This window comes from Quercus suber, unplaced genomic scaffold (genome assembly GCF_002906115.3).
Source record: "Quercus suber isolate HL8 unplaced genomic scaffold, Cork oak 2.0 scaffold_555, whole genome shotgun sequence".
NCBI lineage: Eukaryota > Viridiplantae > Streptophyta > Magnoliopsida > Fagales > Fagaceae > Quercus > Quercus suber.
In genome coordinates, this window is record NW_027070003.1 from 391730 (window position 1) to 416878 (window position 25149).

The window sequence follows — 25149 nt, forward strand, 5'->3', positions numbered from 1 at the left end:
CATTTGTTTTCCTTATTATTTGGCTATAAGTTGGGGCTTAAATTATTCATTTTACATAATTAACATTTTTTTTTTTGGAAATCAAAGAACTAACTTAGTTGGATAAAATTTGGGAGCTTTAGACGGTTGTCTAACTTGCCTAAGATAATTGTAACTTCCATGGTTGCTATCAACGTTGAACATGTTCTTAATGTGGTGTCTCCTTTATGAAAATTGGCTGTAAAATTATCAAACAATCTATTTATTTAATTTTTTTTTCTTGTTTTAATAAAGGGTAGTTTCACTGGTGCAATAGGATAGCTAGAATTTCAAATGAAAAAAAAAATTTATAAATATAATTTGTAAGGACCTGGTTTGAGCTCTCAGCCCAAAAAATTGTGGACTTAGGCCCAAAAAGCCCAAAACAATAAATTTGTAGAGAATGAATTGGAAAATTGGGTTTTAATGAATTGAGCAACAAATAAACAGATCTTGATGACAAAGAAAGGAAAATAACAAACTTTCACTAAGGAAAAACGTCCTTGGCAGAGTCGAAGAGGACTGATTCTTATGTATTTGCTTTTGAAGCTTGATTACAAGTCTGGTTCTAGATTGCTATAGTGTTTCTCTCTTGATTTTTCTATCCCTCTCTCTAGAAAGGTCCCTTACATTATATAGCTCTCTTTGGATCATCTTGGTCCTACATTTGTCGGTCATCTGAACCCTTACTTGAATATCTGTCCTTGAATATCTGTCCCATCAGACACCCTCTCTGGCTTTCTGTGAGTTGTGGTAGATAAGGCAACACTGTTTAGGGGTCTTCTCCACATAAATGCGACTAGAAAAGTAGCTACAGTGCATTTAATGCAGTGATAGCAGCTTTTTCTTAGATATTTTTGGGTTCTCTTCCTTCTTGTATGTTCATGAGGCACGTCCCTACACTGGAGCTTCTTGGAAGGCCACCTTGGTTGCTGGAATACATATTTCGAGCTGTATTAATCATATCCGAGGAGGAGTTCCTCCTCGGACCGCCTTCCACTCATTCTTTATTTATGAAACTCTAAACTGGAATCCCTCATAATTATTTATCACTTCTCGGACCTGTCAACATTCTCGGACAAAGCCCAAGGACCAATATATGATTTTGGGCCCTTATCCCTACATAATTTTTCAATAAAAATTAGTTTGTTCTTTATGAACTTCAAAAGAATACATGTATGGAAAATTTTGATTTATATAGTATAAAGCAGAACACAAAAAGTAATACAAAAATTTGTATTCATAACAATCTATAAGGAATTCAAATTATAGTTTTCTAAATTTACTTGAAAAATCAGTATAATTAGATAAATTGTATGTAGTTATTGAAATTTCTAGACAACGTGCATATTACAACCCTTATTGGCAAAATATTATCTAGGATATAACTCAGTAATTGAAACCTTATTATCAGTTATGTTGGAACCATTGTCTTGTTGCAATAATGTGGCTGGTATAACATTTGTCCGCATGAAACTTGCAGGTTGTGTCGGTAGAGGGGGAGCAATAGAATTGCTATTCATCATGAGACCAACTGAAGCCATGTTTGGTCTGTCATCTACATTTTCTTGAACACATACTAGCGCAAAGTGTATACATCTCAATATTTCAGTTATTGGACTATCGCTCAATGTGGGATCAATGAGATTAGAAATTGTTCCCTCTCTCCATTTTTTCCATGCCTGTAGAAATATATCAATGTGAGCAAACCATGTTACCAAAAAAAAAATTCCAATTTATCTTTTACCCTTAATAAGCTTACTCACATAGTTAAGAAGGTACTCCACATTCTCTCCATTATGAAAAGAAGTAATATTTTGGCCACTCACAATCTCCAAAATCAACACACCAAAACTAAAGATATCTGACTTGATTGAGAATTGTCTAAACATTGCATATTCTAGAACTATGTATCCACAGCATATCAATATTAATAAACTGAGGATTAATTTGAATGTTAATCTTATATGTTTTGTTCAAATTATTTAATTTCCAACATCTTTTTGCTTTTCTTGGTGTTACTTCAATATAAATAACATATTAAAATGAATTTTATTGGGCATGCACAATTATATTCATTAACTAGAGCATGCTCTTGTACTTACTAAGTCCCCACAATTCTATTTGTATTGCCTTCAGTTTCATCCGATACAAACGTCCTTGCCATTCCAAAATCTGCAATTTTAGGATTCATATTGGCATCTAGTAAAATGTTGCCAGTTTTAAGGTCACAATGAATTATCCGAAGTCGAGAATCCTCATGAAGGTATAGAATCTCTCGAGCAATGCCTCTTATGATTTTGTAACACATTTCCCAATTGAAATTTGCACGCTTCATTGGATCTATAGATTCAGTAAGTCAAATTAGTCACGAAATATTTTAAAAACTAATTTCATAACAAAAAGAAAAAAGATTTTAACTGAAGAAAATTATTTTGATTAGAATAAAGAATATAACAACGGAATGAAAAAGTACCAAATATGTAGTGATCAAGGCTTGTATTAGGTACGAACTCATAGATAAGAAGCCTTTTATTTCCTTCTAAGCAAAATCCAAGGAGCCTAACTAAATTTCTATGTTGAAGCTTGGCTACTAATAGGACTTCATTCTTAAATTCTAGATCACCGTGTCCAGAATTCCTTGAAAGTCTTTTCACAGCTATCTCATCCATTAAATAGCCTACCTTGTATGCATGTCAACATACACACATATGTATGAGCATAATGTAGAAATAAAATAATTTAACTAAACTCCAAAGAATTAAATAATTCATTTCAGATCATAATTTTGTCCTACCTGTGAACTTCCCCAAATCCACCTTTCCCAAGTTTATTTGCATCTGAAAAGTTGTCTGTTGCTGCTCTTATGGTGCCGAAATCGACTTGCAAAGATTCCACACTTGTTATTTGATCCACTGGTTCACAAGAGGAACATGTTTATAAATATTCAATTGATACATTTACACTCTTTAAGATAGAGTAGCAGATCTATGAGAGGAACATGTTAATACATATCCATTGATACAATTGCATTCTTTAAATCAGAGTAACACTGTCACATATATAGAGGTCCTTTTTATTTTTAGTTTTTGGAACAATACAGGAGCTTATAATGGATGAATGGTTTGAGGAGATTCATCACAATTTACAAAGACATTTGCAATTTTTAATAATTATTTGTTCTGAATATTTACTTGACGTGAAAGCCAACAACAGTATGAGAGCTCTAACTTTTATTTGTGGGCTACTATTTACGTCGATGTTTCTAGTAACAAAATCAGAGAGAGTTTTAAATAAACAACTAAGCCTTACTCAGATCTTAAAAAAAAAAAAAATGCCTACACCTTTGACAAACATTTTTGGTTTCCACGTACCTTTTTCGAATAAGACAAACTGAAGTTGATATTTGTAAATGAGACCATATATAGCTTGGAATTTTTCTTTTTCATCATACGCATCACAGTTAAAAAAACACATCTATTTGTTTGAATGTTGAATATTTCGAAAAAGATTTTTTGTGAAGCAAACTTTTTATGGTGAGGTAGGTAAGACCGTAAGAGGACTATTTCTGAGAATGAAGAGCAACATGGCCAACATGTTCCAAATTAATGGGAATGGGATCATACATAAATATTTCTCTTATCAAAATTACTAATGCTGTTACTAATGCTGTCCATGAGCTTGTAATATTATAATAATATGTTTAAGAACTTAGAGTATTGTTTATTATTGGACTTTTACGTGAAATAATTATGATATAGTATTTTGCCAAGTATTAATAACCTTGAGGTTTTGATAAAATAGTGTCAAGTAGTTAGCTTGGGCTTTTAATAGTGCCAACATAAATTGAGCTTTTGATATTGCCAATGAGAATTGGATTTTGATATTGCCAATGAGAATTGAACTTTTGATGTTGTCAATGTAAATTGGGCTTTTGATGTTGCTAATGAAAATTGGGTTTTTGATATTGCCAATAAGAAATGGGCTTTTGATGTTGTCAATGAGAATTGAGCTTTTGACGAAGTTGCCAATGTGAATTGGGCTTTTAATAAATAAATTGCCATGTGTTTAAACCATGGGCTTTGCTTATGGGATTTGAATTCCATTGATAAAATTGCCATGAGTTTAAACCACAGACTTTGATTATGGATTTGAATTTCATTGATAAAATTGTTTTGCCGTGTACTTGAATCATGAGCTTTTCAAACATTGTCAAGCATAAGTATTTTTGGGCTTTAGAAGGAATGGGATGTGTGTATTGAGCTCGTAGGGCCGGTTTTGGGCTTAGCTAAATAATTATAATAACATTGGATAAAATATGAGTTTTTTAGGTTTTTTGTGGTAGTTTATATCATGATCTAATTTAGATAATAAGATATGAAATATTTTTAGTTAACATAATAATAGGGCAAAAAATATTTGTGAAAACCAATAACTTATTAGTGATGTTTGAAAATAAATAGGTGGTACTAAAAAAAAAAATGTACCCTAAGACATACTTCCTCTCATCATTCAATAATTACTCACAATCACATAAACTATAACACATATAATCATGCAAATGGTCAGTTTTTGACTTTTATCCTACCATGTAACCATTATTTAAAACAAGGATTTGGGTTTTAACTTGTTGTAATTACTTTTTCAACCTTTACCCTTAAGTATCATGAGTCATGATTGCGAAACTTTATACATGACATATGCCCTTTTTTTTTAACTGCAATCATAATATGTTAATATTGTAAGCATGCATATGGCCCGTAGATGGGTTAAGCGAGCTTTGGGCTGAGGTGTGTAGCCTAAGATCAAAACGTGGATCCGTGAATGATGTTCACGAGGCGTTGCATGTGTGGGCTTGGCAACATTTACAAACCCATTGTAGAAGGCAGCAATTTGATTGATCGCCCATTCCCTCTCCGTTTGGAACCAAGGAAAATTGCCTCACAAATCTGCATTGTTAGCACTTTACATAATTTGTATTTAAGATAACAAGCCTTGAGACTCATAATTCAACAGATGGACAAACATTCCTCTCTTTTTGGGTGTAAACCAAATGAAGCTCCTGGAATGCGTTTGGAGGGGTTTATTTTAATTAGCTTCTAAATTTTAATAAACAATCAAAATAAAAGAACAATTATACTTTAAAAATTAGTGGTAGTTCCAAGATTTTTTTCCAAGGTGGTCTTCAAGAAACTTAAATTATACAAACTAGTATGTAGCCCCGTGCCACTGCACGGGAATGAATATGTTATTAATCATGAGTTTATTTATGTTTAAAAAGCTTAATTAAGTCTAAATTCATATTATTAACCAGAAAATTTCATTAACAAAACTTAGTAGTATATATATTCTACACAAAAAGATGAACCTTGGTGACAATGTTTATCCAAAAGATCCATTCACGCTTTTGAATCTTCAATCTCTATTGGTGATTGAAATTTTCGTAGCTTAAAAAATTTAAAATTATAAAAAAAAAAAAAAAAAAAAAAAAAAAACCTACAGCTTTGACAAAACATTTTTGGTTTCCACGAACCTTTTTCGAATAAGACAAACTGAAGTTGATATTTGTAAATGAGACCATATATAGCTTGGAATTTTTCATTTTTATCATACGCATCACAGTTAAAAAAAACATCTATTTGTTTGAATGTTGAATATTTCGAAAAAGATTTTTTGTGAAGCAAACTTTTTATGGTGAGGTAGAGACCGTAAGAGGACTATTTCTGAGAATGAAGAGCAACATGGCCAACATGTTCCAAATTAATGGGAATGGGATCATACATAAATATTTCTCTTATCAAAATCACTGATGCTGCCCATGAGCTTATAATATTATAATAATATGTTTAAGAACTTAGAGTATTGTTCATTATTGGACTTTTAAGTGAAATAATTGTGATATAGTATTTTGCCAAGTATTAATAACCTTTGGTTTTTGATAAAATAGTGTTAAGTAGTTAGCTTGGACTTTTAATAGTGCTAACGTAAATTGAGCTTTTGATATTGTCAATGAGAATTAGATTTTGATATTGCCAATGAGAATTGAACTTTTGATGTTGTCAATGTAAATTGGGCTTTTAATGTTGCTAATGAAAATTGGGTTTTTGATATTGCCAATAAGAAATGGGCTTTTGATGTTGTCAATGAGAATTGGGCCTTTGATGAAGTTGCCAATGTGAATTGGGTTTTTGATAAATAAATTGCCATGAGTTTAAACAATGGGCTTTGCTTATGGGATTTGAATTCCCTAGATAAAATTGCCATGAGTTTAAACTACGGACTTTGATTATGGATTTGAATTCCATTGATAAAATTGTTTTGCCATGTACTTGAATCATGAGCTTTTCAAACATTGTCAAGCATAAATATTTTTGGGCTTTAGAAAGAATGGATGTGTGCATTGAGCTCATAGGGCCGGTTTTGGGCTTAGCTAAATAATGATAATAAAATTGGATAAAATATGAGTTTTTTAGGTTTTTTGTGATAGTTTATATCGTGACCCAATTTAGATAAAAAGATATGAAATATTTTTAGTTAACATAATAATAGGGCAAAAAATATTTGTGAAAACCCAATAACTTATTAGTGATGTTTGAAAATAAATAGGTGGTACTAAAAAAAAATGTACCCTAACACATACTTCCTCTCATCATTTAATAATTACTCACAATCACATAAACTATAACACATATAATCACTGCACAATGCAAATGGTCAGTTTTTGACTTTTTTCCTACCATGTAACCATTATTTAAAACAAGGATTTGGGTTTTAACTTGTTGTAATTACTTTTTTAACCTTTACCCTTAAGTATCATGAGTCATGATTGCAAAACTTTATAAATGGCATATGGCCTTTATTTTTTTATTTTTTTATTTTTTTTAAACTATCATAATATGTTAATATTGTAAGCATGCATATGGCCCGTAGATGGGTTAAGCGAGCTTTGGGCTGAGGTGTGTGGCCTAAGATCAAAACGTGGATCCGTGAATGATGTTCACGAGGCGTTGCATGTGTGGGCTTGGCAACATTTACAAACCCATTGTAGAAGGCAGCAATTTGATTGATCGCCTTCCCTCTCCGTTTGGAATCAAGGAAAATTGCCTCACAAATCTGCATTGTTAGCACTTTACATAATTTGTATTTAAGATAACAAGCCTTGAGACTCATAATTCAACAGATGGACAAACATTCCTCTCTTTTTGGGTGTAAACCAAATGAAGCTCCTGGAATGCGTTTGGAGCGGTTTATTTTAATTAGCTTCTAAATTTTAATAAACAATCAAAATAAAAGAACAATTATACGTTAAAAATTAGTGGTAGCTCCAAGATTTTTTTCCAAGGTGGTCTTCAAGAAACTTAAATTATACAAAAGTCTAATAAAAATAGAACTTCAAATATGAACAAAGAAAAAAAGCATCAAATACATAAAATCTTATAATTTCCTTCTACAAATTTTTTTATTTTAAAATCTTTGCATAATGGTCTCATTATTAATACTGCAAGTTACATCTCTTTTAAAATTTTAGTTAAATAAAATTTTCTTGGGCATTTTCTTTTTGTTTGGAATGACCTAATATACTAGTGTATAACCCTATGCATATGCAAGTGTACATTTAAAAACATTCATAATTACATGGTTCAAATTATACATTTTTTTAGAAGAGGTTCAAATGATAAATGGTATTAGCTTTCACATTTTTTAAACTATACATTTCTAAAATATGTAATGGCTTCTCATTATATGATTTAGAATTTAGTTGGATTTAAACTCTTCGGTTTTTACACCCAATAATTCATTTTCCACAAAAAAAAAAAAAAAAAAAAAAAAAAAAAGATGGTCATGTTGTGCAAAAATGGACTCCAATTGAAATCCAACTTAGAATCTAAATGGATTTTCTTTGAGCTTTGGATTTTAATATATACTACCATATAACCCATGCAAACACATGGATGCATTTAAAATTAAACTAATTTTTATTATAAAATATAAATAATTAGTGAAATTATTAAAAAAATAGAATGTAACACATGCATGTGTATAGATACATTTAAAATTAAACACAATTTTTATCATAAAAATATAAATAATTAATCAAATTATTATTTCTTAAAAAATAAACGTAATTAGTCACATTAAAATTCTTACCTAAATTTAATACTACTTATTATGATCATTTTTTTTTCTAATTTTTAATAAGTTAAAACGTGTGGTGATCTTTATTGTGTGATGATTTTTTTTTTTTTAGTATATGTGATTGGTTTTTTTTTTTTTTTTTTTTTAAATTTTTTTATAGTTCATTAATATTAAATTCTTAGTATTTTGCACTCATTAACTCACTTGGTACAAAGATTAAAAAACTTAAGTAGACATATGGCACAAACTTAAGTGGATAATTATGGTGTGATCCCTACATAAATTTAGATACATGACACAAAATTAGATTCTAATTTTAAATTCTAATTGAAATTTTTCTGAGCTTTGCCTATTAATATATATATATATTGTTAGGTTCTAAAGATTTAGATTTAAATATTTAGAATCATTGTTGTATTGTGTTGCCAAATGAGAACAAAACATGGCTAGTCTAGGTGTTTAGGCAATGCTTAAATGTGCGTGTTTCGAGGTTCAAGTCTAGCTGAGTTCAGAAAAAGGGAGTGTGATTCTGCCTTGCTCAACCGATCGAGAATTAGGCCCGACTGATCAAAAATCACAAGCACAATTTTTTTCTACAGATTTTTAAATAGGTCCAAGCCCACACAAACGTTTAAGGTTTCATCTAAACTTCTCCACATATAAAAGGGAAACCCTAGCCATGTTTTGATAAAGCTGAAGAAGCCTTGTGTGTTACTCTTTGTGAGATTTGAGAGGTTTTATACCTTCTAACTACACAAAAATCTACCGGAGCTAAAACTACAATTAAGCATTGGTAGAACAAAGTTGTTGCATCAAGATCATTATTGAGGGTGATCTAAAACCTTTGAGTGAGATCTCAAAGTCACAAGCAAGGGTGCTTGTGTTGCTGTAAATCCAAGAAGAGAAGGAGTCCGTGGGTTTAGAGCTTTCACATGGTCGTGTCAGTAAGTTAATATTGGAGGTAGCATTAGATTTTGGGTTAAATCTTTTGTAAAAACTTCAATTCTCTTATAGTAGATGTGGTTTACCTTAAGAATAGGTAGGTCAAATCCTCTGCAGGTTGTTACCTTGAAACAGTTCGTTTCATTGGTTTTCTTGGGTCATCATATTGTGGTGCTATTTATGTTCCACTGCTTTGTATGTTATGATTTATTTGTGTTTAACCTAGATTTGAAAATTAATCTAAGTAATCTGTGATACCCCAATTTGATTGATTGTGTGATGTGTGTGGGTGTATGATGAGTCCCACATCGGGTATTTACTGGGTAGATCTGGGTTTTATTAACAACTACAGGGAGCCTCAATTGTGACTAGTCTTTTTGAGGTATAGCGCAGATGTGACTAGCGCTTTTCCATGGGTCATTACATATGGTATCAGAGCCGATCCGGTAACTCCGTGTGGGCTCGGAGACACTACCCCACAAAGTGGGCCCTAACGAGGACGTTAGGGATTTAAGTGGGGGAGATTATGATACCCAATTTGATTGATTGTGTGATGTGTGTGGGTGTGTGATGATTCCCACATCAGGTATTTATTGGGTAGATCTAGATTTTATTAACAACTATAAGGAGCCTCAATTGTGACTAGTCCTTTTGAGGTATAGCACAGATGTGGCTGAACAAATTAACTTAGCTACATATTTTGAAAATCTAACTATTAAATTGCATGTTCTTTATGTTCTTAAAATACACGTCAAGTTTTATGCTAATCGGATGTTATTTCCTATTCAATTTATAAACTTATTTTTTACGTATAATTTTATATTATAAAAATTTGAAATTTAAACATTTGATTGATTATATAGTTATTGATCTTTGATTTTCTTAAAATTTTGCAAATAGGGAGGATATAAGAAGAAAATGTAATTCAATAGTGGATTTATTGAAATTCACATCCAATAAAAAAAATATTGAGTGGAGTTTATCGAAAAATTTTGACCACCCGAGACTCATTAAGCGGCCGCCCCTATTGACATATACATCTCTTTACAATTTATTATTTGGAAAATGTCTATTGCATGTACTCACTTACACTTATAATATACACAAGTTTTTGAATTAAAATAGTGACCGGTGAGTGTGTGTACTTTGTGTGTAAGTGAGTGTTTGACGTAGACATTGCTCTTAATCTTTTGCCTAAGTCTCTTTTAATTTTTTAAGATGTCTCCTTGAACTAATGTAAAAGATTTAGGGCTCGTTTGGTAATATTGTTCTAGTAACATTGTTTAAGTATTATAAAAATACATGTAGATGAAAAAATATTATGAAAAATTGTGTTGTGTTTAATTACTCCTTTCCTAACCTTTCATACTATTATTATCTTACTGTTTATTCACTTTTTTTTTTTTTTGATAGGATGCAATTTTTTTTATTTTTTTTTAAAATTTTTTTATATATATTTAAGAGTTTCTAGTATCAACCGTTTCAGTATCTGGCTATTTTCCTAATAACAATTTCTAAGTCTCATGGTAAAAATTTTCTGTGCATTGCACATGTTCTATCAATACATCATAAGAAATTTTCATATGAAAAAAAAAATCATAAGAAAAGAGTCTCTTTTCAAATTCATAGAATCTTTTTAATTTTATTTTATTTTATTGAGAAATGACCGAAATTCATTCAAAACAGTAAAATATCAGCCAACACGCTGAAAAAAGAACCAAGGCAAAACAAAAGGACCAGCACCAAACTAGACCATAACTGGACTCAATTACTATGAGACCTCAGAGCTTATTAAGTCTGCAACTATATTTGGCATTATTCCTATCCATAGAATCCATTTCTCACACTTAAAAATTCAAGGAAGCTAATTAATGAATAGGGGTCCATTTATATCAGGAGTTAGATATACCAAATACTTGGTAGGTGCCAATTGAACAGTTACAAATGAATGTATGACAGCTGAGCAATGATAAAGAGTTTGCCTTCGTATGATTTCTGACCGTCTCTCAGTTGCCTAGAAACTAACGAAGGGAAAAATAAATTTTGAAAATAAGGTGTGGGATTTCCCACCAGTGAGAGGACACGAAGTTAAAAATCTTATCAATATTGAGTTTGTAGTTTGTTACGTTTTTGACAAATTTTAATGTAGCTGGTAGCCTTACAAAACAACAGAAAATACCAAATGCCCCAACATGTTAGGGTATCTTAGATAACTGTTCTCATTTGAAAGTTCAAAATGTGTGTAAAATATCCTTGAACGTTTAGACCCCCAATTACAAATTATTAATTCAAGCTTATTATCAAACAATTAATGTGCGGAACATGAACATAAGCCAACATATAATTGATAAACAATCTTAGCCAATTATAATCACATCCACAACAGAAAATAAAAGGCAAAGATGCAAATACAAGGACAACACCCGATGTATTATCGAAGAGGAAACCGTAGCTCTCGACGTAAAACCTCTCCGCTGCCCTCCAAGCGGTCAATAATCCACTAGAAAATGTAGTTGGGATACATGAACAGCAATAGACCCTCTAAGCCTAATCTACCCAGGTACCTAAGCCCTCTAAACTTCTTGCTCCAACGAGGTTGCGTCGAACCTTTTTCTTTTCTAGCTAATCGGATTCCGCTATAGCCCATAAGGATTTGGTCAAGGACCTCTCAAGGATGTATCAATGGAGAGGAAGAGAGTAGAGGAATTTGAGGAGTCTCTTAGTGAAGATTGGGGATGAGGCAATCTTGTTTTCTCTAGGGTTTCTCTCTTAATTTTCTCTCTAGAAGCTCTCTACATTTCGTGGGTATGAGGGTCTATATATAGTGGTGTGTGTTTGAAATACGAAGAGAAAGTTTTTGCCAAACAGGGCAAGTTGGCGGCTTAGCCTCGCGACTGGTCTAAGTCGCGAGCTAACGGCCTGGCTAGCCTGGGACTTTTGTCTTGTAGTGCGACAACTGGCATGACCCTTCACCTCCCTGCATGCTTCTCACGTGTGCTGCAGTTTGGCGGCTTGCCAGTCGCGAGTCCTAGTGGCGAGACCCTGCTTCTTTGCACAATCTTGAGCATTTCTTCACACTCTCTCACACACTACCCTTACATGAATCCCACCTAAATACAAGGTTACTAAGTGCTAAATTGCAAGCAAATTGACACGGAATAAAGCCAATAAGATGGTTGATAAAATTCAACCTTACAATCTCCCCCTTTGGCTATTCCGTGACAAAACTCTATAACAAACTCTAGACTTAACGCGTGAGTTGGAAATAGTTGGAAAACTCACTCACACCTAACTCTAGAATCTGTGAAGCTCTTGAACCAAAGTGACAAGTATCTTCTTGAAATACAACAACATAATAAGTTCGTTGTTATGTAAAAAACTTGTAATGCAAATGGAACAAGCACAATGCGATCAAGCAAAATGGAATAAAGCAATAGACCATGGCTTGACCAAACATGCAATCACTACATAATAGTGATCACAATGCTCATTCTCACAAGGAATGAACATCCAGACATGCAAGCAAGTAAACTCAATTTGCAGAGTATCATTTGCATGTCCAACACTCAACCAATGCATAAAACATAAAGTATATGCATCTAGGAATAAAATTCTATAAGGGCACAAGAGTGAGAGTACTTAAAGAAAATGCATAACATTTAGCAGCAAGTACTTAAAACCTTAAAAGCTTACAAAAGCAACAGGTACAAACATAAGCAAATAACCTTAAAAACCTACAAAGGTACTAGGTACAAACAAAGACTAAATAATGAAGAACAAAATAACATTTGAAATAAATAAACCAGTGAACCACAAGTTTTCCAAAAGTATTAAACCCATATCTGCACAGGAGTTTATAAAAACTAGCAGATAGAACACAAAATACAAAACAAGTGTATATGTGAGAGTGTATAATAGCTATAATAACTCCCCCTTTCAATATGCACACCCCTTTTCATTCTTATGCTGCTCTCCCCCTTACTGCTCTCCCCCTTACTGTGTGCTGCTCTTCCTTTTTTTTGGCACGAATAGCTAAAGACTTTCTTCTAGCTTCTGTTGAATAGCATCTAGTTGTATCTCAATGGTTCCGAGACGCATTTGAGTTTGATTGTGAAAGGAGTGAAGGAGCCGTTCCAAATCAGAAATCCGATGAAGCACATTTTCAATGAAGTAACTTTGCTTGGCTATTTGAAATCCAGGGGGAACAGATGGAGTGCCGGTTGATTGTACAGGTGTAACTGTAGCATGAGTTGATGGAGATGCATGTGTGGATGGCTCACTTTTAGGTTTCTTGGACGAGTGACTTTTGCTTGCTTGGAGAGTGTATATGGATATTGGTCGAGGACGAGACACACTTTTTCCATCTGATGGAGGACAAACACCTTCACGAAGGATGATCTTCATGATGAGACTACATAACGGAAGATTTGTTCGCGCTATTGATCGAGCCGCTGTTTTCCCAATGATCTGAAATATGTGGGCACAGATGTCAATCGGGACACCAAAAATGAGGTCACACAGGAATTTGGCCCTTCCAAGACTGATGAAAGCAGTGTTGGACAATGGGTAGAGGTTGGAGAACATGATCAGCTTTAGAGTTGTCAGTTCAGGCGAAAACAATGCAGTGCCTATAGATGATCCTATGCTTCCCACTTCATGTTCATTCCCAAGAACTTGAAGAATGTCTTGTGCCTAAAGTACTCTGTCATCATACGGAGTTCGATCCACATTTTCTGGTCTAGTGATGCGAAGAACTTGAGCAATGTAGTCTGCATTGATGGAAAATTCTGTTCCTCGTACCCAGCATTTCAACTCTACCCTTGTGTATCTGGCATTAGAGTAGAATTCCTTAACCAATTCTTCAATTGGATCCTCAAAATTCCCAAAAAGGACAGCCCAATCTCTTTCTTCAAAAACCTTAGGGATAAACGTCGTCCCCAAGGTACCAAACTTGACAATTCATTCTACAATGGGAGTAGCCTCTCTAAAAAAATCAGTGTAGGTCTTTGAGTCAAGAGGTGTCCTGAATTTCTCAGTGGTAGAGTCTCTAGAAGACTTAGATGAGAGTCGTGTTCATTTAGCAACCGGGGTTGACGGGTCATCGGTTACAATGTCTTTGCCTTTAGAAGAACGATGAGTCATCTGCAAGAGAACAGACACACAGCAGAGAACCAAATGCAATACCACATGATACCAACATCAACTTGATTAGATTCAGATAAGAATGTGAATCAGAGAGATTTCACTCAATCACAAAATATGAATTAGATTAACAATAAGAAATCATAAGCAATACTGAAATATTGTATGAAGCAAGTGAACAAAAATGGTGATTGTTCAGATACATCTCAGTGTCAAGGGACCATTGAATATCACAAAGTCACAAATAACTGATATTGTGACAAACTACCATGAGCATGATACGCACAAAACACTGTAGCCATGAAACACTCCATAGAACATAGACACCATAAAAACAATAAGTGAAATAAACAAATGACAAAACAAAATCACCAACACTTAACTAGAGTGTTGGAAATAGATGTGAACGCAGCGGAAAAATAAGTTTTAAACAGATCTACTTCATTCGATATTGATAACACGTACTAAGTAAATTTCAGAATTTGAGAACAAGAGATCGTACCTTGAAGCTGTGAATTTCAAAACAAAGATTGAAGCACTTGGGACTACTTTTAATTTGCACTCCAATTCCACTAACGCCCAAGATGTGTGGTCTCTCAATTGGTAACAAAGGGATGACTTGTGAGTGACAAAAACTCACATGCACACCATTTCACAATGATGTTTCTTTTTTCTGAAAATCTGAACGTTTTTCCCTTTGTATCTAACCAATTTATCTAATTAGGCTGGCCTTTTGGGCCTTCCCAATTAGGCTTAAGTGTGTGGCTTGGAGTGAGACCAAAAGGGACCAATAAGATACTAGCTCTAATGGGCCTTGGACTTTTCTGTCAACTCTTAACAAGTCCAAAGTTACCATTAACTATATTTAATACCACTATATAAATATAGTTGCACTCTAGGCCTTACCTATAATTATATTCCATGACTTTATTATACATGTAACCCCTTCATAAAATATTTGTAGTAATACAAAGTCATTAATGTAGACTGCCACTTTGTAAATTACTACATCTTAATCCTTGAGTACTCGGTTTAATCCTTTAATGTTATTCATTATATATTCATGAAATCCAATTCCATAAATATATACGTTAGTCTTACTAAAGTGGTTAGGCCTAACTCTCTGAATAACAAACTCATTAAACTTATCTCAAGGGAATACTTTATATCTCCGTTAAGAGACTATGAATTCCATCTTGAGAATATATGTTCCATCAACACTAAATGTGGCTGCCCAACATACTGAGATTTTGACCATAACTATAGATCTCAGTCCTGATATATCAAAGCAACCTACACTTTATGATCAGGTCCATTATTCTCTCAGGATTAAGAGTTCATGCAAATACAAGTCGTGAGATTTATTATTCATATGACAGTCATTAGGAAAATAATAAATCTCACAACGGTCCAGTTCAATATGTCTTAACTCTTAAAACATATTAACACATCAACCAGAAGTCTCCACTTCCATGATCAAGACAAATCATCGTGATTGATATGTTATAGTCTTCGCAGATGAAATGCCCAATTTCATCACCGACTACGAACTATAATTCTGAGTTTACAAAGAACTTGTGATTTATATTTTCTGTGACTTTTCACATAAATTACATACTATGCATCTCATGGACCAAATGATAATGTACTAATATTCATGTTACCATTATTTCAGATAAGAATAAAACAAATTCATTAAACACAATATTAAGTTATACATAATGTCATACACAATGTCAAACTTAATATCATACATAGCATCATACAATAGAATTTAAGGGCACTAATCCTAACAATCTCCCACTTGGCCTAAAGACTATTGTGCACTAATCTAACTCCCATTCTCTCCAAATGTGACTCGAAAGTCCTTTGAGGCAAAGTTTTAGTAAATGGATCTGCTAGATTATTTGCACTTTCAATCTTTGCTACCACCACATCTCCACGAGCAACAATATCTCGAATGATATGGTACTTTCTCTCAATGTGCTTTCCTTTCTTATGATTCCTTGGATCTTTAGATTGTGCAGCTGCTCCACTGTTGTCACAAAACAATGTGATTGGAACTTGCTCCATTGTCATTACACCAAGGTCAGAAAGGAATTTCTTAAGCCATACAGCTTCCTTTGCTGCTTCACAAGCAGCAACATATTCTACCTCCATAGTGGAGTCTGCAATACAAGATTGCTTAATACTCCGCCAACTAATGGCTCCACCTCCCAAGGTGAAAACACATCCTGAAATGGATTTTCTGAAATCTAGATCAGATTGAAAATCTGAATCTGTATAGCCAATAGGTATCAAATTCTCACTTCGGTAAACAAGCATATAATCTCTCGTTCTCCGTAGATACTTGAGAATATGCTTTACAGCTTGCCAATGATTTGGTCCTAGATTTGATTGATATCGACTAACCATGTCAACTGAATAACAGATATCTGGTCTAGTACAAAGCATGGCATACATGAGACTTCCCACTGCAGAAGCATAAGGAACTTGTCTCATCATGTTTTCTTCCTCTTGAGTCTTAGGCCTTTGGTCATCAGACAGAGGAACTCCATGTCTGAAAGGAAGCAATCCTTTCTTGGAGTTTTGCATGCTAAACCGTTCTAGAATCTTATCTATATATCCAGCTTGTGATAAGCCTAACATTTTATTCTTGCGATCTCGCCAAAGCTTGATCCCTAGAATAAAGTTAGCCTCACCCAAGTCCTTCATATCAAATTGGCTTGACAACCAAACCTTTACNTCCAAATCAGAATGCTCACCAAGCTCCTTCACAAGGGTATTCAAATCATTTGAGGATTCCACATGTGCAATGGTCATGAATGCGGAGTAATTTCCTTCTCCGTCACAGCTATCCTCTGAATCAGAATGTGATGAATCCGAGTCACTTAGAGTGGTGGCATAGACATTCCCCTTCAAATAATTAGGACATTCCTTTTTGAAGTGTCCGTGTCCATTACACTCGAAGCACGTGATTCCTTGTGAGGATTGGGAATCTTTACCATCTTTCCTTCAGAATTCTTTCTTCTCCTTTCCAGAACTGTGAAATTTTCTTTTATCACCAAATTTCCCACCGTTCTTGAGTTTCAAGAATTTCCGGAAGTTTTTTACAAGGTACGCCACATCTTTATCTACTGCATCCTCTTTCGAAGAGTCATGAGATTCCACTCTCTCATCAATCATTTTAAGAGCAAGAGATTTGCTCTTCTTCTATGTGGGCAGTGACAATTCATATGTCTATAATGATCCAACCAACTCTTGGACTTTGATGTCGTCAAGGTCCTTGCTCTCCTCAATAGCCGTTACTTTGGCACGAAAGCTTTCCGGTAGTGACCGAATGATCTTCCTTACAACTTTAGAATCCTCCATCTTTTCCCCCAAATTGAATTTACCGACGACCACCTCGTTCAGCTTACTGTAAAAGGAGTCAAAGGACTCATCCTCACTCATCTTTAGCTCCTCAAAGCGAGTGGTCAACATTTGGAGTTTGGTGTCCTTCACCTTCTTAGTCCCTTCATAAGTTGTCTCCAGAATTTCCCATGCTTCCTTAGCAATGGTGATATGTGAAATTCTGTGAAATTCTTTTGGAGAGATACCACAGAAAATAGCATTCAAGGCTTTGCTATTTGCATTAGCTGCCGCAAGGTCTGCCTTGTCCCAAGTAGATTTGGCAGCCTCCGGCCTTGTCCAACCTACTTCAACTGCATCCCACACAGCATCATCAATAGAACACAAAAACGCCCTCATTTGAACTTTCCAAAATGCATAATTATTACCATAAAAAAAATGGGGGTACATTAAGAGATTGAGACCTATTCATCTCAACAAAGGGTTAGGGATCACACTTAGGTATTTAAACCAAAACAAGTGTACCCATTCTGATACCAATTGAAAGTTCAAAATGTGTGTAAAACACCCTTAAACGTTTAGACCCCCAATTACAAATTATCAATTCAAGCTTATTATCAAACAATTAATGTGCGGAACATGAACATAAGCCAAACACAGAATTGATAAACAATCTTAGCCAATTATAATCACATCCACAATAGAAAATAAAAAGGCAAAGATAAGGGAAGAGAGATGCAAACACAAGGACAACACGCGATGTGTTATCGAAGAGAAAACCGAAGCCCTTGGCGTAAAACCTCTCCGCCACCCTCCAAGCGGTCAATAATCCACTAGAAAATGTAGTTGGGATACATGAACATCAATAGACCCTCCAAGCCTAATCTACCCAGGTACCTAAGCCCTCCAAGCTTCTTGGTCAAACGAGGTTGCGCCGAACCTTTTTCTTTTCTAGCTTATCGGATTCCGCTATAGCCTATAGCATCAACCAATAACCATTGGTTCCTTCCAAACTGCTTCCCTTAGCACCAAAAGACCTTCTCACAGACGTGGGTGTGGTGAGAAAAATATTTGGTCAAGGACCTCTCAAGGATGTATCAATGGAGAGGAAGAGAGTAGAGTTATTTGAGGAGTCTCTTAGTAAAGATTGGGGATGAGACAATCTTGTTTTTCTCTAGGGTTTCTCTCTCAATTTTCTTTCTAGAAGCTCTCTAGATTTCGTGGGTATAAGGGTCTATATATAGTGGTGTGTGTTTGGAATACGAAGAGACAATTTTTGCCAAACAGGGCAAGTTAGTGGCTTGGCCTCGTGATTGGTCTAAGTCACGAGTTCAAATCGCGAGCTAACGGCTTGGCCAGCCTGGGACTTTTGTCCTATAGTGCGACAGCTGGCGTGACCCTTCACCTCCCCGCATGCTTCTCACGTGTGCTGCAGTTTGGCGGCTTGCCAGTCGCGAGTTAGTCGCGAGTTCTAACCGCTAGACCCTGCTTCTTTGCACAATCTTGAGCATTTTTTCACTCTCTCTCACACACTGCCCTTACATGAATCCCATCTAAATATATGGTTACTAAGTGCTAAATTACAAGCAAATTGGCACGGAATAAAGCTAACAAGATGGTTAATAAAATTCAACCTTACATCATTTTAGCCGATTGAAAACATGCATCAAGAGAACTCTTGGAAAGATGCTATAATTAAATGTGCTTTGGTGCTGAGGCCTATGGCCTAAGATCAAAACATGGGTCCGTGAATGATGTTCGTGAGGCGTTGCATGTGTGGGCTTGGCAACATACAAACCCATGTGAGTCCCATATCTGGATATCCCATGTTAGAAGGCAGCAATTTGATTGATCACCCATTCCTTCTCCGGTTGGAATCAGGGAAAATTTAGCCTCACAAATCTGCATTATTAGCACTTTGCATAATATGTATTTAAGATAACAAGCCTTGAGACTCCTAATTCAATAGATGGACAAACATTTCTCCCTTTTTGGATGCAAACCAAATGAAGCTCCTAGAATGCATTTGGAGGGGTTTATTTTCATCAGCTTATAATATTTAAAAAAAAAATCAATATAAAAGAACTATTATACTTTAAAAATTAGTGGTGGCTCCAAGAAAATTTTTCAAGATGGTTATTAAGAAACTTAAATTATACAAAATCTAATAAAAAAAGAATTTCATATATTGAAAAATAAAACATACATCAAATACATAAAGTCTTACAATTTCTTTCTACGAATTTTCTTATTTTGAATTTATTGCATGATGGTCTTATTATCAATGCTGTAAGCTACATCTCTTTCAAAATTTTAGTCAAATAGAATTTTTCTTGGGCCTTTTATTTTCATTTGTAAGAACCTAACTTAGTTATAACCTAAGACTATCACTAAAAATATTAAGATAACTACATATTTTGAAAATCTAGCTGTTGAATTACATATTCTTTATGTTTTTATATGTCAAATTTTATGCCAATCGGATGTTATTTACTATTCGATTCATAAGCTTATTTTTTATGTATAATTTTAAACTACAAAAAATCGACATTTTAAACATTTGATTGATAATATAGCTATTGATCTTTGATCTTCTTGAAATTTTGCAAGTATGAAAGATATAAGAAGAAAACATAATCCAATAGTGGATTTGTCAAAATTCACATCAAATAAAAAAATATTGAGTGAAATTATAGCATTAGTCTACAAGATTATCAAAAAAAAAAAAAAAAAAAATTTACCAAACTTTGTCCTAAATTTATGACTACCCTCGACTCAATGGGGAGCCGTCCCTGTTAAAAATTAGGGCTTAAAAAAGCTATAAATAAAGAGGAAATAAACTAATATTTTTTTGGATAGGTAAGTAGAAAATAAACTAAAACAAATAGACAAACTAAATATACACGCTTAGATTTTTGATCTAAAGTGTTGTCTGGTGAGTGTATGTAATTGATGATTAAGTGAGTGTCTCACATAGACATTACTTTTTTTTTTTTTGCCTACATCTCTTTTCATTTTTAAAGATCTCTCCTTGAACCAATGTAAAAGATGTAATTTCCTTAATTCATTCATTCATGGAAAAGTTAATAAACAAACATATCAGGCAGCACTACTTGATCAACTCCTTAATTACTCCCTTCCTAACCTTTCATACTATTTCTATTGCACTGTTTATTAACTTAAATGCATACCTGTTTTTCTTTGCCCTTTATGCGGTTTTTCTTTGCCCTTTATGCGGTTCTTTATATTTTTGAGTTTCAAGTTTCAACTGTTTCTCAAAAAGTTTCAACTGTTTCGGTATTTGTTTATTTCCTGATAAAGTGATAAGAATTTCTAAGTCTCACAGTAAAAAATTTATGTGCATTGCACATGTTCTATCAATAGATCATAAGAAATTTCCATAAAAAAAAAAAATCATAAAAATGAGTCTCTTTTCAAATTCATAGAATCCATTTCTCACATGTTAAAAATTCAAGGAAGTTAATTTAAATGTATAGGAGTCCATTATATTTGGAGTGAAATCGATGTACCAAATACTTGGTATGTGCCAATTGAGCTGTCGCAAATGAATGTATATATACAGCTGAGCGATGATAAAGAGTTTGACTTTGTATTGAGTCTGACAGTCTCAATTAAAAAGTCCTGGTTGCCTAAAAAATAATGAGGGGATAAAAAAAAAAAAAAAAAAAAATTGAAGATAAGGTGTGGGAATTTCCACCAATGAGAGAACAAGGACAAAATAATGGCTTTGCCAATCCTGTCCAAAACTACAAAAGAAACCGGGAACATTCACAAGCGCACTTGCTAAACACATTCTGTTTCTTTCTTGTGTTGTTCAATCCAACTTTACTTTCATTCTCCATTAGCTATGGCTGATACACTACTCATTGATCTCTTCAAGCAATTGGGTTCAATCGCTGTTCAGCTTGCTAAGCAAGAGATCAACTTGCTAGTTGCCGTTGATGAAGAAGTCCAAAAGCTTCAAGGCAAGCTCGGAATGATCAAGGCAATGGTAGACGATGCTGAGGAAAGACATGCAGTGAAGCAGCGAACGGAGAAGCTTTGGTTAGAGCAGCTCCAAAACCAGTACTATGTGATGGATGACATCTTGGACACCTGGAACACTGCAAGGATCAGAGCAGAGATTGAGAAAGAAGAAGGAAAAGCAGCTGATACTAACGCTCCTGCTGTTGTCAAGAAGAAGGTATGCTCCTTCGTCCCATCTCCATCATGTTGTTTTAACCTTCCTCTGCGTCATAATGTTGGTCACATGATAAGAAAACTGAATGAAAAGTTAGATATGATTGTCAAAGACAAAGCAACCTATGGGATAGACTTTAATAGGCAACCTGAAGTAGTTGAGAGACCAACAACTACGTCTTTTGTGGATGTGTCCCATATAATTGGCCGTGATATTTATAGGGATGATCTACTAAGAAACCTGTTACGTGTGGGTAGTCAAGAAGAAACAAATTCTTATTGTGTCATTTCCTTAGTGGGTTTGGGTGGTATTGGAAAAACAACTCTTGCCCAATTAGCCTACAATCATCCTGATGTGCAAGCCCATTTTCAAAAAAGAATGTGGATTTGTGTTTCTGATCCTTTTGATCAATGCAAGGTTGCCAAAGCAATCATTAATGAGGTTGACCCTAGCCATGAACATGGACCTCTCAATGATATTGAATTGCAAGCTCTCTTGTGTAAAATTCATGATTTGATTAAGGAGAAGAAGAATTTTCTTGTCTTAGATGATGTGTGGACTGAAAACTCCCAAAAATGGGAGCCTTTCAAATTTGCTCTCAAAAATGATGTTTATGGTAGTAGAATTCTAGTAACTACACGTAAACAAAGAGTTGCAGAGGTGATGGGGAGTGTCCTCATGATAAATTTGGAGCTATTGTCTAATGAAGACTGCTGGTCAATTTTTAGTAAAATAGCATTTTCTAATGAGGAGCAACTTAAGTATCTAGAAGATCTTGGTAGAAAACTAGCAATTAAGTGTAAAGGCTTACCTCTCGCTGCAAAGGCTCTAGGTAGCCTCATGCAGAACAAGAGAAGTAGAGAACAATGGAATAAGATTATGGAGAGCAGTTTGTGGGAATTGGAAGATATAGAAAGAGGCCTTTTGGCACCATTGTTTTTGAGTTATTATGAACTACCCTCAACAATGAGACGTTGTTTCTCATATTGTTCTGTCTTTGCAAAAGATTATTTCTTTCATAGAGATAAATTGGTCGTCCACTGGATGGCACAAGGATATGTTGAGACAAAGACAAATATGGAGATGGAAGTCATAGCAGAAGAATACTTTGAAAAGTTAGCCATGCGCTCTTTCTTCCAAGATTTCAAGAGAGATGAAGATAGTGATGGCAAGATAATAGGTTGCAAAATGCATGATATAATGCATGACTTTGCTCAATTAATGACAAAAAATGAAACCTTCGAAACCGATGGTGATAAGAAGGAGATAGATTGTCAAAGTGCTCGTCATTTACGTTTAAAAATTTCAAAGGAAATGCAATTTCTTGAATCCATATATCGTGCAAAAAATCTACGCACTCTCTTTCTTCTTTCACGTGAGAGGGATTATGAGTTTGAGATGCTCCTATCAAACTCATTCTGTCATTTTAAATATTTACGAACATTAATTTTGGATTGTCCAATTAAGAAACTTCCAAATGCCGTGGAAAGTTTGATACATTTAAGGTGTCTCCTTATATCTAAGAATGTTGAAATAGTAGAATTGCCTGAAACCTTTTGCAATCTATGTAATTTACAAACTTTGAATATCGAGAATCATTCTTATTTCAAGAAATTACCACAAGGGATGAGTAAACTAATTAATTTAAGACATCTTATATTTCATGATGATTATTATTGGGGCAATGTGGTATTTTCCAAAGGGATTGGGAAATTAATTGGTCTTAGAACATTAAGTACATTCAACATAAGTGATAAAGACGATAGAGAAGGATGTAAACTTGGAGAGTTAAAAAATTTGAATCAGCTTCGAGGGGCTCTTACAATAAATGGGATGGAAAATGTGGTAAATGTAGATGAGGCTCAGAACGCACAATTGAAAGATAAAATACATCTTCGTGGATTGGTGCTATTATTTGAACCTCTAGATTTACTCGAATATGAAGAGGGTATAAGTAAAATGGAGATATTTCTCAAAGAAAAAAGTAGAATGGAGAATCACGTAAAAGAATTGAATAACTTAGAGCCACCACCGAACTTGCAATATTTAGAAATTACGGGCTACCCGGGCAACACAATTTATCCTAATTGGATGATGTCATGGACCACATTGAAAAAGCTTCAACTTTCTCGCTGCAGAAATTTAGAGCATTTGCCTTCCTTGGGGCAGTTGCCATTCCTTGAAGTATTAGCGATAAAGTGGCTTCGTAAAGTGAAGAAGGTGGGAGATGAATTTCTGGGAATAGAAGATTCCAAAAACAAGAAAGACTACGACATCATATTCCCAAACTTGAAATCTCTCCTATTTAGGGATTTGTACAACTGGGAAGAATGGATTGGGATGGGAGGAACGGGAGAAGAAGAAGAATAAAATGATAATGGTATTGTTACAAATCCGATAATAATAAAAACTAGTCGCTAACCCGTGCGATGCACGGGAAAATTCAGAAAAATGTTCAAGAACTTCATTTTTTTAAATTCATCTTCCTCTAGATTGATGAAAACTATAAGATTAATTCCTAATATTCATGTACTTAAGCAGCAAGTTTAAATGGTTAAATGTTGCAAGTTTGATGAATCCATAATCATAGCCTTTAAAAATACTCCATTCCAAACTTGCAAAAGCAAATTTATGAATCTTTATTCCTCCTTCAACAAGCACAATTATTTTCCAATTAAATTGCCTTTCAAATAGTGTTTCTCATTATTGGTACATTTTGTAGTTGGAAAAGAGATATGCAAGTCTAACGTTCATATTGCAAAGTTACATGCTACTTATAATTTCTTTCTAAATATTTGATGATTGATCTATTTAATGAGGCATGTTACATAAACTAATTCATAAAAAAAAAATGTTGAATGTTACTAACAGGTATTTGCTAAACTATCTAGCCATGCAACTATATAAGTTGATCATGTATATATCGTGTGCAAGAATGTGGATATGCATACACAAAAACACAAAAAATTAAAATACAAATTCTATGTTCTTACTTCTATGTAAAAACTAAAAGGGAATAAAAACCAACATCAAAGTTGAATAAAAATTGTATTAGCATTCAGCAAGAACTTTCAATATCTAGCCTAATTTTTTTCAATAGGTAGCCTAATTTACATACATTACAGCTTAGCAATTGAGAGAATGCTTCCACTGAAACTTCTATGGCACCATCAAACCCCAAACTTGTCAACATGTGCTAATAGCCTTTGAGACATTTGTGACATTTGCTCTCGACCAAAATGTTTCCTCTTTCCTTTAGATTCAATATTTCCACCATGTTCTATAATAAGTTACGTACATACAATCATCATAGAACTCCTAATCATAACTTGAGGCAAGATTTCAAGAACTCCATAGAA

The 25149-nt window shown here is 34.1% G+C and overlaps 2 protein-coding genes across 2 annotated transcripts; one reads left to right on the forward strand and one right to left on the reverse strand.

Moving 5' to 3' along the window:
• Positions 1 to 1391: 1391 nt before the first annotated feature.
• LOC111986034 (cysteine-rich receptor-like protein kinase 10) lies at positions 1392 to 4973 on the reverse strand. The gene is made up of 6 exons (XM_065764400.1): positions 4892 to 4973; positions 2816 to 2933; positions 2495 to 2700; positions 2124 to 2361; positions 1785 to 1956; positions 1392 to 1700 (listed from the first exon to the last, which is right to left on the reverse strand). The coding sequence occupies exons 1-6, from the start codon at positions 4971 to 4973 to the stop codon at positions 1392 to 1394; spliced, it is 1125 nt and encodes a 374-aa protein (XP_065620472.1).
• Positions 4974 to 21457: 16484 nt separating this feature from the next.
• Positions 21458 to 24160, forward strand: LOC112016251 (putative disease resistance protein RGA3). Its single transcript, XM_065764401.1, has one exon. It carries the CDS (start codon positions 21458 to 21460, stop codon positions 24158 to 24160), a length of 2703 nt encoding a protein of 900 aa, XP_065620473.1.
• The last annotated feature ends 989 nt before the right edge of the window (positions 24161 to 25149 follow it).

Coding starts and splice junctions, on each gene's coding strand:
- LOC111986034 (XM_065764400.1), bottom strand. CDS start 4,973: ATGCAGATTTGTGAGGCAATTTTCCTTGGTTCCAAACGGAGAGGGAAT. Junction 2,701..2,815: donor GGATTTGGGGAAGTTCACAG/GTAGGACAAAAT, acceptor TGCATACAAGGT/AGGCTATTTAATGGATGAGA. Junction 1,957..2,123: donor AATAGAATTGTGGGGACTTA/GTAAGTACAAGA, acceptor ATTAATCCTCAG/TTTATTAATATTGATATGCT.
- LOC112016251 (XM_065764401.1), top strand. CDS start 21,458: ATGGCTGATACACTACTCATTGATCTCTTCAAGCAATTGGGTTCAATC.